We start from the raw sequence: 14,982 nt of genomic DNA on the forward strand, positions 1-14,982 counted from the left end.
GGCTGAGCCCCCCAGGCGCCCCTAAAAGACTCTTTGAACCACCTCTTCCACGAAGCCTTCCTGTACCCTCCACACGCAGTCTGGGTTACCCAATCAGTCCCTAACTGGCTTGATGTGGGCTCCCAGTGCTATTATACTTGATTCTGACTGTCAGCTCTTCTGCCTTTCTGTTCCCAGGAGCTCCTTGGGAGTAGGGCTGAGCTGGGGGCCTGGCCCAGGTTCCTACACCGAGCAGCCACCATGGTCTGCAGACAGATCAAGCTCTGCTTCTTGAGGGAGCCTTACCTGTCCCCCACTCTGGGAACAGCGGGAATTGGGGGCACTGACATCCACAGTAGCCGACGTTTACAGGGCACTTGTGTGTGCAAGGGTGGTGCTCGGGCCTTTACGGGAATGTCTCATGTAATCTTCCACACACTTCTGGGGTGGAGATTGCTGTCCCGTTTCCCGGAGCACCAAGAAGTGACTTGCTTGGGCTGTGAGGGACGGACCCAGGCTCTGGAATCAGTGACATCCCGGTCCTGGTTCCATGTCCAGGCCTCATTTGCTGTGTGCCTGGCAGGTCGCTTTCTGAGCCTCGGTCTCTCCTCAACCAGTCAAAGGCGATGGGATTTACTCCCGCGGGAGAGGGTTCTATGGAAAAACCATGCAGGGAAAAGCACGGGGGGGAGAGCACAGAGTAAGCGCTGAAAGGCTGGCCCTTTTTATTTCAGACAGGAAAGATGGAAGGAAGCAAAGAAGGGGGAATATCTTCCCTTTCACGCAAGTGGCTTCTTTATTTTGAGGGCAGAAAGGAAAAAACTGACGATCATTGGGGCAGCTGCTCCAGTTCAGCCCAAAATAATTTATTTGCCAGCCTTAAAAACAATACGTTGGCAAGAGAAAAATAACAGTCCTGTAGGAGCAGGCAAGACCCTCCTTCCTTCTGGCGGCTCCCCGGGGACCCTGCCAGAGAGTTGGGAGTCAGGTGAGGGCCCCCCAAGCCCAGGGCAGCTGCAGAGGAAAGGGTCTGGAAGTGGAAGACTGTCCTGAGTCCTCCTCGCCGTGGGGGCCGACCCAGCGGGCACCGAGGCACTTGTATGCAAAGGCGGAAGGCCCCCAGCCCAGGGAAAGGGCGAGGGCCGTGTTCTGGGGGGACAGGCGGGAGGGAGGAGACGCTGAGAGGCTGTTGCCGAGGGGCGGCAGGCTCAGTCGGTCTCCGAGGCGAGGCTCCTGGGCCGGGGTTGAGGGGGGATAGCGGGGGGAGTGGAGGCCCTGCCTACAGCCTCGGGGGCCCCTCCGTCCTCTGGGGCCGCCCCCAGGTCCACCTGCACATTCGCACCGGGGTTGGGGGAGGCTGGCCCAGGGGAGGCCGGGCTGGGGGAGGCTGGTGAACGCCGGCTCTGGCGCCGGGCGGGCTGGGGAGGATTGGGGGGCAATGGGGGTGGCACTGTGGGGGCCCGGAGGTTGCTGCCCACCAGACGGCGGGGCAGAGCCTGGGGGGTCACAGGGCTGCTAGAGCCGGGGGGCGCGAGTGGGGCTGGAGGGGAGGAGCGCGTGCTGCAGACCTGGGGGGGCGGCATGGTGGGCCGGGCTGGTGCTGGGCGCTTGGCTGTGGAGGAAGGATGGGGTGGGGAGACGGTTAGGCATCCACCTCAGGACCTTTGTATCTGCCATTCCTTCTGCCAGGAACTCTGTTCCACGGCTGGCTCCTCCTCATTTAGGCCTCCCTCCACGGGCCTCACCCTCTCTAGAGTTCTCCTTCCCCCACCCCGCTCTAGGTACTGTTACAGTTTCCTGTTGTCTATTCTTCAAAGGACTCGCTGCCCCCCGAAGGGAGCATGTCCGCTTGACTCCCTGAGGAGCATAAACGGCAAGAGGCTGTTCTGCGTGGGGTCGCCCAGCCCAGGGTTGGGGGCACGGAGTGGATATCCATACGTATTTGTTGAACGAAGAAGTGCTGGCTGTCCCCTCTGACTCTGGGGTCTTGCTCGCCTCTTGGGAGCCCACCAGAAGCCCCCCACCCCAGTTTTCAGAGCTCCCACTGCCCAGTTCCACCCTCATGAGATGGCTGAGAGGCCAGGAAGCCCAGACTCTGGTCCTAGCCTCAATTCCACCCACTCCCACTCTGGGTTTGGGGCAAATCATGCCCCTTGGGTCCTCAGTTTCCTCCTCTGTGAGATGGGAAGCAAGCCTGGACTTCCCAGGGCTGGCACGAGAACCTTCGGGCCCCTGAAGTGTGGTGCCCCAGTGCACACGTATCCCTAGACGCCCCATCCTGCAGGACAGTCCCTCTGTGACTTAACTCCTGCTGCTCCAGAGGCCCTGACGGCTGCTCCTGGCTCTACACTGTACCCCCCAGGTAGAAAACTCCAGGGCCTCACGGGCTGGTCGGGCCCTCCCAAGTGTCCTGGTCCCTGGCAGTGACTCCCCATCGGAACCCTGGCCTTGGTGTGAGGCCAAGTCAACAGGCGTATGCACCACAGGGATTCAGAGGAACTCCAAAATTCTTCTCACCGCCACCGCCTCCCGCTTCGTTGCCCTTGGAAGCCTCCACCTCACGTTCCCTCGTCTTTACTCCGTTCTCTGGACTTCTTGACGGAATGGACCCCTCAGCCACCCACCCCAAGATGGCTAAGCTTCACGGAGCGTGAGCTGTGTGCCGGGTAGAGTCAGGCAGCAGCGTTTAACAAAGGCAGGTGTGGGTCTTGTTCCATGACGTAGGGGAGGAGGGGCAGACCTGGTGAAGTCACCTGCCCAAGGTCACAAAGCTGGAATCTGAACCCAGAGTACCAGGCAGTAAACCCGAGCTCTTGGCCACCTGGACTCCTGGCCTCGCCAGCTGTCTGAAAACACGGCCCCTCTCCCTGCCCACCTCCTTTCCCCTCTCCCTCCCCAAGCTAACTTACTCTTCCGAGCCACGTCCTCTGTTGGAGTGGCCGCCTCTGAGGGACTCCTACTGACCTTGGGGGAGGCTGGTCTGGGGGGCACCTCGGACTCTGCCCTGGGAAGGAAGAACAGGGTCAGGGTCAGGCCTGGCCACCTCCTAGGAGGTCTCCTGGAATCCTGGGGAGACTCCCAGCCAACAGGCTGAGTTTGGGGTCTCCCAGGACTCGTCCTCCACCACCTTGTGGCCAGGCCTGGGATCTGTCCCCAGGCTGCCCCCTCTCCCCCAGAGGATGCTTCTGGCTTTGGCTAGGGTTTGCGTCTAGGGAAGCCCTGGTTTCTGTGTGACACTGTGACAGGGTCCTCGGATTCCCATGGGACAGGAAGGCAGGTGGAGCGCAGGGCCTGTATGGGCTTTTAAGCCCCATCTGAACATCACCGGATGTTTTAGCCACCAGAAGCCAGAGAGCGGCTGAGAAGCGGAAGGGGAGGCCACGGCTCATTCCTGGCTCCCTCCAGCTCTCTGCTCACTTGGCTCCTCTTAGGGATGCTGCGTTAAAGCAGCCGCCCAGTCCAGCTCCCCAACCTGCTCCCCTCTCCTACGAGGGCACGAGTCACGGCCCGGCATGAGAGCATCCATCTTCGGTGGGCTTGGTGACTCTCTCTCCCCTGCCCCGGGAAAGCAAGCGCTAAGGGCCACTTTTGTCTGCCTTGCTCATCTGTGGAAAGTCTCAGTTTGGGCCCCTGCTGTGCGATAACAAGCCATGCCTGCTTGGCACAGGGCCAGGGTACTTCCAGGGGACCACATAGCCCTTCCAGGTCGAGAGGCTCAAAGAGGAGACTGGAAGGTATTTACAAGTTCCGGCTAACCAGCCCCCTCGTTCCCTAAATCCCCAGGACCCCAAACAGTGCCCGGCACACAGTAGGGGCTTAGTAAAGAGCCATATGACGAACGAGAACACATCAGAGGCGGGGAGGAATATCGCTTCTGAGTCTCCATCCCACCCCCTCCAAATGGGGAAACCTGGTATCTGGGATGAAAATACAATAATTACATTTCCTAAAGTATTGTTGGAAGCCCTGAGATGGTGCCTCAGGCTGACGTCTTGGGGAAAAGACGGGGGTCCTATCTGTCAGTCCTTACCTTTCCTTGGTAGCTGCTGAGGCTGGGGCTGGGGCGGGGGCCGGAGTTGGGGCAGGGGCAGGGGCAGGGGCCGGGGACGGAGCAGGGCCTGGGGTGGCCACAGCAATCGTTGGAAGCTCCTCAGCCTCTGGCCTGTGGCTGACCTTGTCCTGGGAGTCAGGGGCTGAGAACAGGCCCGACACGTTGAAGTTGATGTCTGCGGACAGAAGGAAGCCGTGTCTTAAATTCCAGGACCTCAGCCAGTGTCAGGACTGCCTTCCCTTTCCCCTGACACTCCGTGGACCACGTTTCACCTTCCCGCTCCCACACGAGCCTCACAATAATCCCACAAGGTAGGCAGGATCATGCCCATTTTACAGATGAGACACTGAGGCTCGGAACAGAGAAGCGATTTGCTCCAGGTCTCGTAGTGAGTTCGTGGAGCTGCCAGGGACTGAGCTGAGTCTGGAGGGCACCGAGCTGGGCAGAGGAGGGCGCAGAGGGACACGTTCACAAAGGCAGGCACTTCAGGGCACCTGGGTGGCTCCGTGGGCAAAGTGTCTGCCTTCGGCTGAGGCCATGATCCCAGGGTCCTGGGATTGGAGTCCCATATCTGGCTCCTTGCTCAGCAGGGAAGGTCTACTTCCCCCTCTCCCTCTGCCCCTCTGCCCCTGCTCTGCTTTCTCCAGCTCTCTCTCTCTCAAATAAACAAAATCTTAAAACAAAACCAAACCAAACAGAGGCAGGAGCTTTACCTCCCGGGAAGAGGGTGTCCGCCTTCTGTATCAGAACCTCCACCACGCCCACCACCTGGATGGAGGACACGGAGGCCGCATCTAGCTGGGCCTGGTCCCTGGAGCAAAAGGGAACAGAAGCGAGCGGTCCATTTCGTAAAGTCTTCGGGAGCCCAACTCTCTTTCTGGCCCAATGAGATCAAGTGCCTGCTCTCACCAAGCTCACGGACGGGCGCCTGGATGGCTCAGGGGGTGAAGCATCTGCCTTCAACTCAGGTCATGCTCCCTGCTCAGCAGGGAGTCTGCTTCTCCCTCTCCCTCTGCTGCTCCCTCCCCCACCGCTCATGCTCTCTCTGTCTCTCACACACATTCTCTCTCTCTCTCTCTCTCTCTCTCTCGCTCGCTCGCTCCAAAACCCTGTGGGGGGTCCACGTTCTCTTTGGGCTGCTGCTCACGGCAAGCCTTGAGATGGGGAACTCAACCCACTGCAAGGATGGGGAAGCTGAGGCCCGAAGGAAAAGTAAGTAGCAGACGGCTGTGGTTGGCAGGGGGACTGCCCTCTTCCCCTCACCCTTCTTTCTCTGGGGGCCACAGCAGGTTGGGCCCCAGGACGATGGCGATGTTGCTGGGGGTCATCTTATTCACCTCCTGCTCCTCGGCCAGCCGTGCCAGGAACTTCAGCAGGTACCTGGGGAGGCAGAAGGTAGGCTCAGTCACGGACAGGGCCACGAACACCCAGGGATGCCCCTGAGGCCCGAGACTTTCTCAGCCTGGGGTTTCCAAAGAGTGGCAAAGGTCCCCCTCAGGATGCTTTAGATTTTTTTTTTAAGATTTTATTTATTATTGGACAGAGAGAGACACAGCGAGAGAAGGAACACAAGCAGGAGGAGTGGGAGAGGGAGAAGGAGAAGCAGGCTTCCTGCTGAGCAGGGAGCCTAATGTGGGGCTTGATCCCAGGACCCTGGGACCATGACCAGAGCTGAAGGCAGACTTTAATGACTGAGTCACCCAGGCGCCCCTATATTTTTTTTTTTAGAGATTTTATTTATTTGTCAGAAAGGGAGAGCGAGCACAAACAGAAGTGGCCAGGCAGAGGGAGAGGGAGAAGCAGGCTCCCTGCTGAGCAAGAAGCCCAATGTGGGGCTCGATCCCAGGACCCTGGGATCATGACCTGAGTTGAAGGCAGACGCTTAACCGAACGAGCCACCTAGGTGTCCCAAAAAATTTTTAATAGCTAAATGAGTTGACCTGCTGAGTGCCACGCATGTGTGGGGCTGTGCTAAGTGAGAATCTTCCTCCCTGCCCTGTGAGGTAGGAACTGGTGTGCTCCGTGTTTTCCCAATGAGGGCATGGAGGCACAGAGAGGTCAGACCACCTGCCCAAGGCCACACAGCAGCAGAGGTGGGAACTTCCAGCCAGGTGGCATGGCTTCAAAGGTTCTAGGAGTGCGTTTATTAGCTCAATGTCTAGTAGGAAAAACATGACTAGCCCGTCTCGGCTGTGGTTTCAGAGATCTTGCCTAGGACGAGGGGCCGGGCTTGGGCTCACCTGAGGTTGTTGAAACTCTCCCGGGGCAGGCGGCCGCATACCTGTTGGAGGGCCTCCAGCCGGGCCCCTGGCTCCTTCAGGCTGGGGATGGGGAGAAACCTGGTGAGCCGGTCCAGGAACCCACCTCCGCAGCCCCACCGTCTCCAGCATCCCTATCCCCCTACCTCACCTGGCTGCCCTCATCCAATCATCATAGAGGTCAAAGGTCATCAGGGGCTCCGGCAGCTCCCGCAAATAGGACTTGAGGGCACCTGAAGTGGTGGCAAGGGTCTCGGACACGGTTCCCGAGGCCCCCACCTCCACCCCGGTGCCTGGCGCTCGGCATCTGTTAGGAACCAGGCCCTGTTCACACGGACATGTGGGTCTGATCATTTCTTTGGGCCCTGGGACTTTTGGAAAAAATGATGAAGTCTGGCAGACTTGTTCCCAGCCAGATGTCCACGCATGCAGGGGGTTCATCACAGAGCCCTCCTCCCTCCACGGACCCCTGGGTGTCCTGAGGTGTCGATCCCCAGGCCTTCAGCCAAACTACCACGGGAGTGCTCCAGGCAGCTGCAGGGAAGGGATTTGGGGGGAAGGCCCTCTTCCCGGGGCTCCTGGGAGCAGGCACCTGCCACGGCATGGGGGTCGGAGCAGAACTCCTGCAGGCTGCAGGGGTCCGAGGCCATGGTCTGCTTGAGTCGCTTCAGCACCGATGCTCCCGCGGCCAGACGGAAGAGGCCCTGGGGTACGAGAGGAAACGGGCAAGGGGTCACGGGGGGGGTGGGCAGGGGAGGATGCCCTGGCTCACTCGGGGTGGGCGCCCAGCCCTCACGGGGCACGTGTTCCCACCAGTCTAATGGGCAGTGTGGGGCCCACGGTGTGCACAGCTGCCCTTGCTCTCAAGGCCTAGGATTTGGCCCAAAGTGGGAGATCCAGGAGAAGCTGGCAAAGTGGTGGGGAGACAGGGGTCTGGTTAGGAGTGGGAGTGAGAGAGGAGGCCAGGCAGTGCTGTCAAGAAGCCTAAGCTGAGGGGCGCCTGGGTGGCTCAGTCGGTTAAGCAACTGCCTTTGGTTTAGGTCATGATCCTGGAGTCCCAGGATCGAGTCCCACATCGGGCTTCCTGCTCAGCAGGGAGTCTGCTTCTCCCACTGACCTATCTCCTCTCATGCTCTCTCTTTCAAATAAATAAACAAAATCTTAAAATAAAAAAAAAAAGAAGCCTAAGTCGGCCTTTGAGCAGGTTCTATCCCCTAAGGGTCTGGTCTCAGGAACGGAGCTAACACACTAGGGACCGCCTGGTGCAGCGGATGGACGCAGGCCGCCTGCAGCAGGGGCCGCATGGGGGGGGCCAGGCCTTACTGACACCCTCCCGTGTGCCGCAGGGCACATGTTCCTCGTGGCCTCCGTCTCCCCCTTGTAGAAGGGAGCCAGTGAAGGCTTCCTGCAGGGGCTTCTGGGATTACTAAATGGAGCAAGAAACATAAAGGCCTTAGGGCATCCCCAAGCGGGTGGTGGTGTCAGCTTAGCAGCAGGAGGCCGTGGCCTCCCGGGGACCTGGGCTCTAATGGTGGGGTCACGCACCAGCGCAGGGCAGCCTGTGGGGACTGTGGACAGAGGGAGGGCCCCAGGGCTCCGGCCGACCTGCCCCCGTGGGTCCCACCTCTTCCTTCATGCCGTCAGAAAGCAGCATCATGACGCAGGCCTCGATGGGCAGGGCGATGTCCCGGCCCAGATTTTGCAGATGGGTTTCCAGGGACACCCCATACACCCCGAGGGGGGTGGCCGTCGTCAAGGGGGAGGGGTCTGCAGGGATGAGACAGATCAGCGGCCCAGGGTCCTCCCCTCCCTGGCAGCCAAGGTACCCTTAGACATCCGTAAAGCCTACTGCTTTGGCCAAGGGTACCACCTCCCGCCCAACCATCCACAACACCACAGATCCTGACATCATCCAACATCTCTCTCGAACCCACCCACTTCCACCGGTGCCCCCCCAGTCCAGGCCACCGTCCCCTCCCTTCTGCCTCCTAAAGGTCTCCTGACTCCGGTCCTGCCCCTTCATTCCATCCTCTACGTAGCAGACGACCTCTCTATCACAAATCTCATCGGAACTAATCTGCCAGCTTCTTAACAGGCCCGGAGCAGGGCCGGGGTTGGGGGTGTGGGGCCCGGCCCTGCCTCTGTCTGCACCTGCTTGGCTGTGGTTCTCCCTCAGCTCAGCCAGGGCTGTGTCCAGCGAACTCAAAGACTTGCGATGGTAATCAGCTTGAATCTCCATGAGCTGCGGAGGCAGGGGGGCACCCCCAGGGGGAGTGAGGGAAGCTACGTCTACCCGGAGTCCCTAAGAACACACTTCTCCCTCCCACATCTGGAAGGGTGTCCCAGTAGCCCCTGGTGTCCACCCTTGAGTTCCAGTGGCTGGAGCCCCGTCTTGGGACTCACGTGGATGAAGTAGTTGGCATACGTGTCCTCCTTGGTGGCAAAGTGGTAGAGGTCGGCCAAGTACTCGTCCTTGGAGACAGAAAGGAGGGGGCTCACACCGGTGAGGCTGGGGCCCGGAGGGGAAACTGAGACCCAGAGGGGTGAATGACTTGTCTAAGCTCTCCATGGAGGGCCCTGGTCATGTCTCCTCTCTCTGGTATGGTCTGCACTTGGGGACGGCCCACAGGAACCCCCTGGAACTCTCCAGGGACGTTTACAGCTTCTAGCCCTCATCTCTGTGCCACACCCGTAGCACGGTGCTTACGTCCTCGACCATTCACTCCTCGACTCACTCAGCAAGCCTGCGGGGACAGCCGCGGGCACACCAGGTCCCTGCCTCCCAGGAGCCACGTGTGCGGCATAGACAGGAGACTAAGAGCTCGGAGGCTCACTCCCTGGGATCGAATCCCGGCTCTGCCGCTTGCCAGCTGTGTGGCCCTGGGTGAGGCAGATCACCTCACAAGCTTCAGCTTCCCCTCCCTGAAAGGGGGACAGGACCCACCCTTGCCGCCCCCAACCCCCATCCCGGGAACCGCAAGCGCCGCTCACCTTGCTGGTCTCCACCCTCCTCTTCAGCTCCTCCTCCTCCTCCTTCAGCGTCTCCATCTTGGTGGCCGTGGCGGTATGGCCGTAACTGCCGCTGCCGCCGCCCACGCCCTGACCGCCGCCTGAGTTCTTAGCTGCCTGAGTGAGCCTGGCAACAACGATCCCGAGGTGGGGTGGTCAGTGTCCCCCCCCCCCCCCCCACTGCCTGTCCAGAGCCAAGGGTCCCTTCCGTATGCCTGACCGCCCAGGATTCTGGGATTTATGGATGAACATCCCAGAGCCCCACCTGCCCTGAGCCTCCTTCAGTCTGGGGGGCCGTGAGTGCTCGAGGCCGCCCCCTGGTGGCGGGCTTGGTGATCGCAGCCAGGTGGGCGGGGCCCTCCTGCAGTCCAGGGGTCTTGGAGGATCATTTCTGGCTTTCCTAGGCTCTGGGGGGTCACCCTCAGCTGGCATGAGCACGTGCACACACATGTTCACAGGGAATAGAGGTGTACACGAGGGCACACACTGTCGCCAGCGGGCCCTGCCACGGCCTCCGAGTGTGGGTTCTGCGGCCGCCTATGGGGGCTGACCAAGGTGCGGAGCCCACCCACGGGCTCTGGCTCCCACCTGCTCTTCAGGGCGTTCCAGTCCGACACCAGCTTCTGCAGGCTCTTCTTGTGCTTAAGGATGATTGGCAGCTCCTCCTGGGGGCAGGCAAGAGGAGGGTGGAAGTCAGCGGGCAGAGGAGGCTGGGGCTGGAGTGGGGCTGGGGGCGGGGCTGGGGGGAGTGGGGAGGGTCACCTCACTCAGCTTGTTGAGCGGCTGCAGGACATCCCTCTCCAGAGTCATCTCAAACTCAGCCAGAATGCGGGCCAGCTGGTTCTGAATGGCGCAGCTCATCTCTAAGGCCTTTCTGTGGACACAGCACCCATTGGGCCCAGCTCCTCACCCCCACGCAGAAACACTGGGTGGGGCCTCCTCCCTCCCCATCACCCCCTGTCCCTTCTAGCTCTCCTTCATCTCTTAGCTAAGCAACCCCCCGCCAGGCCTGGCCGCCCTCCCTGACCTGGACATTGACCACCCCCCTATCCCTAGTGCAGACGCTAACTGACCCTCAGCCTGGTCATCCTTCCACGGGGGATGCCCTTCCTCACCTGGACCCCCTCCCAGCCCAGATCCGTCCCCCTTGGCATCTCTGGGTGAGGGCTGGGGCCGGGTCCATGCTCACCCCATGCTGGAATCAGGGTCCAGCTCCTTGAAGCTCTCAGCCATTGTGGTGGACAGAGCCATGAGGGGAAGCTTCTTCTGCAGGAAGGCCAGGGCCTGGCTGTGAGCACGTGCTCACTTGCCGGGTCTCCCTCCACCCCACCTAAGCATACAGAGGGCTCCTTGGGGACAGGGCCCCTACTGAGGCTCTCGATATGGCCAGGGGAGGAGGGAAGCCAAGAGGGCCACAGTCTTAAGTGGGAGTTGAGACGGGAGGACGGATAGGCAGGGCAGAGTGGCATCTCCCTGTGACCATGTGGCCCACCCCATCTTTTCCCCCTCCCAGAAACCAATCAGCTGGGCGTGAAGAAACCACCGAGTACTCTCGGAGTACTCTCGCACACAGAGGGGGCAGGCAGCTGGCCCAAGGTCACACAGCTGGACGGAGGAGGACGAATGGAGGTCCAGGGAGCAGGCTGGGGGCGGGGCTCTCCCCCTGCCCCAGGGCATCGGTGGCTCTGCACTTAGTCACTGCTAAGCTCAAAACCCTCCCACCTAGAGTTAGGAAGAGTCCCAGCTTGAGTCGGAAAGACCAGGGATCAAGCCTCAGTTTTGCCACTAACGCGCTGTGTGACCTTAAGACTTTACCTCTCTGTGTCCGTTTCCTCATCTGTACAAAGTACTAATAAAGACAGCCTCCTCCTAGGGGTGTCGTCAGCGGGACATGAGGCAATGCGCTAACAGAGCTTAGCAATAGACTCGCTGTTGATTAATACCAGTGAGTATTAGTATCAGCTTAAATGCCACTTCCTTCAGGAAGCCCTCAGGCACTGCCTCAGTTCAGAGGACCTGCTCTGCTCCGCTCTGGGGGCTGACAGGACAGAGAAGTTAGGGAGCTGTCAGAGGCCTGGCCTTGGCTTGGGGGATCGGTGCAGCAGGGGGCCAGGGTGGAGAAGGGGATGGGGAAGAAACAGAGCCTCATGAGTGGGGTGCCCAAGGGGTCCTGGACAGCACAGGCTTCACCCCCTCGGTGTGCCAGAGGCTCGAACTAGCAGGGAGACCCCAGCCCTGACCTCACTCTCCCACTGGGTAGAAGTGTCCTGTCCGGGCCCCAACTTCCTGGGACCCCCCACTCACCACCCGCTTGTCCATGTCTGCCCCGCTCTGCCCCTGCAGACAGGCCTGCAGTCGCTTGTGGACATTGTGGGCTGCTCGCTTGGCCGGCTCCAGCCGCTGTTCCACCTGGGTGAGGGGTGCTGAGAGTTGGTGGCTCGTGGGAGGTTGCTGTCCCCCACCCCGCCCCCCCACCCTGTTCATTCCCAGAGCAGGAACCACCTTTCCCTTCCCTCCTCCTGGAGACCCCATGGCCAACAGCTTGGGGAATGACTCAGCCTGGCCCCCCCAGATGGCGTCCTGGCCGGGCCCTCCGCTGACAGCTTGTGCGGGCCTGCCTTGCCACCCGCTGCCGGCCCAGGCTTGTACCTGCTGCAGGTCCTCCCCCAGGAACTCGGCGGTCTCCGGGGTGCTGTGAGGGAGGGAGGAGCTTCTGCTGAGGCGGCCCAGGGTAGGAAACCCCCTGCCTCCCCCTGCCCCCTCAAGAGGGCACCTGGACCCTGGTGGCTTCTAGGGCCCCTCCTCTCCTGGTGGGGCCCGCCCTGGGTGGCCGGCCTGCCTGCCTCATCCCAGTCGGAGCACATTCCATGGGGGCGGGAATAGGATACATGGCTTTTTCCTCCTCCACCCAGGGCTGTGTCCTGAGAGAGGGCGGATGAAACCCAAAGCGGCGGGGTTGGGAAGCCACCCCAGCCTCTGTTGCGCTGACCCTGGGGAGAGGAGGCCAGGCCGGCCCCGAGAAAGGGAAGTGTGAGAGCTCAGACTCCTCGGCGGTCAGACACACAGGACTCTGGACTGGAGTGGTGTGCAGGCCCTGGCCCTCTGCCCAGGGACACATGGGGACACTGAGGCCCAGAGCAAGGGGGATTGACCTCCCTGGCTCTAGTCTCCCACGGCACAGATGCCTATGTGAGCCTGGACACCCGGTCCCCTCCTCGGGGCCCAGAGAATGGGAACTCCCAATGCAGGGGGAAGAGGAGAGATGATAGGCCCTGGGAGCTCCCCAAACTTCTGGCCTCTGGGGCCCCGGGGTGGGGTAGGTGAGAGCAAAGAGGCCCAGGGATGTTTCCACCTGAGGCTGGGAAAAGCAGAAGCGAGATAGAGAAGCTGGAGGCCTCCAGGCTGCGGGCAGGGTCGGGGAGAGGCGCAAAGCTGGACAAGCAGGCCCCTCCTCCCACCACACCACATTGGGACCTAGTCTCCTCCCCTCCCCCAAAGTCTAGGGCCCTGACCGCTGCCCCTCCTCCCCCTCCAGGCAACTAGAGATGGATAGCTGTCCCCACTGTACAGAGGGGACAAGTGAGGCCAGGGAAGACCGTTCGCTCAAGAGGCTCATGGAGGCCGAGAAGACCCAGCATCCTTGATCCTCCCTAGCAGGCGAAGGGGTGGGGGTGCCCCCTTCCCCAAAGGGCCTTGTCCCTCCTGCTCTGGCCGAGAGGTGGGGGTGGCATTCAGAGGCATGGGAATGAGAGCAGACCTCTGGCCAGTTCGAGGTTGGCTGTCCCCGACCTCCCCCACCCCTCCACGTCCCCGAGGGTCCGGCGGGGGTGAGCGTGGGGCTGGGAGGGTGCGGGTTGACACTCACCGTCCCAAGCTGCCCGTCTGGGCCAGCTGCCGCATGCGATGCAGCTGCCTCTTCATCATCTTGGGCACGGGCTGGGGGCTGCGGGGTCACGGGGGGGTAGGGGGCGAGGGCCTGGCAGCCCCCGGCCCAGCCTGCCTGCGCCCGCAGCGCCGCTCTCGCCCCGGATGGGTGGGCGGCGCTCTCCGCTTCCTGGGCCAGCCGCGCTCCGGCGGCCGCTCGCTCCCTCCTCCTCCGCGCGCGACTCCGCCCCCGGCCCCCAGGTCACTCCTCTCTCCAAGTTTGTTTTCTCGTTCGCCCCCGGCTTCCGGGCGCCCCGCAGGCCCCCGGCCGGTCCCCGCGACCGTCCCGCCCGCGGCCGCCTGGCCGTCCACAGGTTGGTGTGGCGGCCCCGCCCCCCGGCCCCGCCCCGTCCAACCCCGGTGGCGGGAAGCAGGTAAGCCGGCTCCTGCCACCGCGCGGCGGGACTCTGGGCTCCACCCCTCCCGCCGGCCCCGGGGCCCCGGGTTTCAGTAACTTCTGCACCCCTCTTAAAGGCAAGGAAGGTTCCATGCTTGGGAGCCAGAGGCAAGGACGGGCCTCTCCAGCCCGTACTGGCCCATCTGGACTTGCCCAAAGATGCTGCCTTGGACTCCCTCTCCAGAGGACCTCTTGGCCAACTTGAGCTAAAGATTACCCCCCACCCCTCCTCCCCTGCTGGAGACCCGGCTGGGGGACTTTGGCTTCCTGGGGCCACCTTGCTCCTTTGTGCCTTTGGACAAGTCCCTGGAACTCTGGACTTGCTGCCTTTAATGGTCTGATATGGGCCGGACAGCTGCCCATCCTGGAGAGTGGACAAGATGACCCTGCCTATTCCGTCGTCCCTTTAAGGAGGGTGGCCCCCCTCCTTCCCAGCCCCAGCACAGTTGCCTCCATCCGTCTGTGGAGCCCCTCCTTTCAGCGAACTTTGGGAGCCCTTGCCCTTCCTCTTGTAAGGCAGTGATGCGGGTGCTGCTTTCATCCCCCAGACTCCGTCGTAGTTCTTTCTTTGGCCCTCCACCCGAATCACAGTTGGGCGTACAGCAGGTGCTCCATATCTATCTGTTCATACAAGATGAGGGACCACACACAGTAGTCTTTCCTTACTCTGAACCCCCCTACCCCCCAGGCCCCAGGGGTGGGGGGAGAGGGACATCCGTGCGGTCCAGCCATGCCCCCTGCCCTTTGCTTTGAGTTTTAACTCCGTTTGAGGGTTACTTGAGCGCCTACTGTGTGTGGGTGGGCAGACTTAGTACTGCACGAGGGCAGGACCAGTGGCCTCAGACAAGGGATCTGGCACACAGTGAGCGCTTACTGGGTGCTGGCTGCTCTTCACCCCCCCACCCAAGGGATGCCCAGCCCAGCGGGAGTCAGGAGGGGCTGAGAAGGGAACCCTCCAGCTGCTGCTGCGGAGTCAGAGCCTCCCAGATGGGAGGCCACCTGAGTGTGGAGTCCACCACCAGACTGAGGGCTCAATCTTGCATAAGGAGACCCCAGACAAGGTTTCCTAACCCACCTCTCTTTCTCCAACTGGAAGGCCCCTGGAGGGGATTCTAGGAAAAGGGCAGGGCTTGAGGAATGCCTCGATTGAAGTAGCAATCAGAGTCCAGTGTAGACCTGGCTTCTTAAAACGTGGGGCTGGGGTTTGCAAGGCCTGGGTGCTACTCCTGGCCTTTCCCCCTTCCTCACTTGCCAGATCCCAGAACACCGTAGTGGCTCCAGTTTCCCCCGTCTCTGCAATGGGCAGAGCCTACTGTGTACACAGTTAGGAAGCTGAAGGCTCCTAAGGCGGCAGCTTGACACCA

General features: G+C 61.4%; 1 protein-coding gene across 3 annotated transcripts; it reads right to left on the reverse strand.

Annotated features, from left to right (window-relative positions):
- Positions 1-811: 811 nt before the first annotated feature.
- SH3BP1 (SH3 domain binding protein 1) lies at positions 812-13,525 on the reverse strand. 3 transcript variants are annotated; one of them, XM_046013663.1, is made up of 18 exons: positions 13,163-13,525; positions 11,947-11,989; positions 11,602-11,706; positions 10,487-10,563; positions 10,060-10,171; positions 9,886-9,962; positions 9,280-9,424; positions 8,692-8,760; positions 8,440-8,530; positions 7,913-8,055; positions 6,881-6,992; positions 6,440-6,521; positions 6,271-6,351; positions 5,294-5,410; positions 4,744-4,841; positions 4,010-4,205; positions 2,889-2,983; positions 812-1,591 (listed from the first exon to the last, which is right to left on the reverse strand). In XM_046013663.1, exons 1-18 carry the CDS (start codon positions 13,219-13,221, stop codon positions 1,188-1,190), a joined length of 2,106 nt encoding a protein of 701 aa, XP_045869619.1. In that variant the 5' UTR covers positions 13,222-13,525; the 3' UTR covers positions 812-1,187. The 3 variants fall into 3 exon arrangements, with proteins under 3 accessions (XP_045869619.1, XP_045869620.1, XP_045869621.1); XM_046013664.1 differs by lacking the exon at positions 11,947-11,989 and having other exon boundaries at positions 13,163-13,524; XM_046013665.1 differs by lacking the exons at positions 11,947-11,989; positions 13,163-13,525 and having other exon boundaries at positions 10,060-10,167; positions 11,602-11,664.
- Positions 13,526-14,982: the final 1,457 nt, after the last annotated feature.

This window comes from Meles meles, chromosome 7 (genome assembly GCF_922984935.1).
Source record: "Meles meles chromosome 7, mMelMel3.1 paternal haplotype, whole genome shotgun sequence".
Lineage (NCBI taxonomy): Eukaryota > Metazoa > Chordata > Mammalia > Carnivora > Mustelidae > Meles > Meles meles.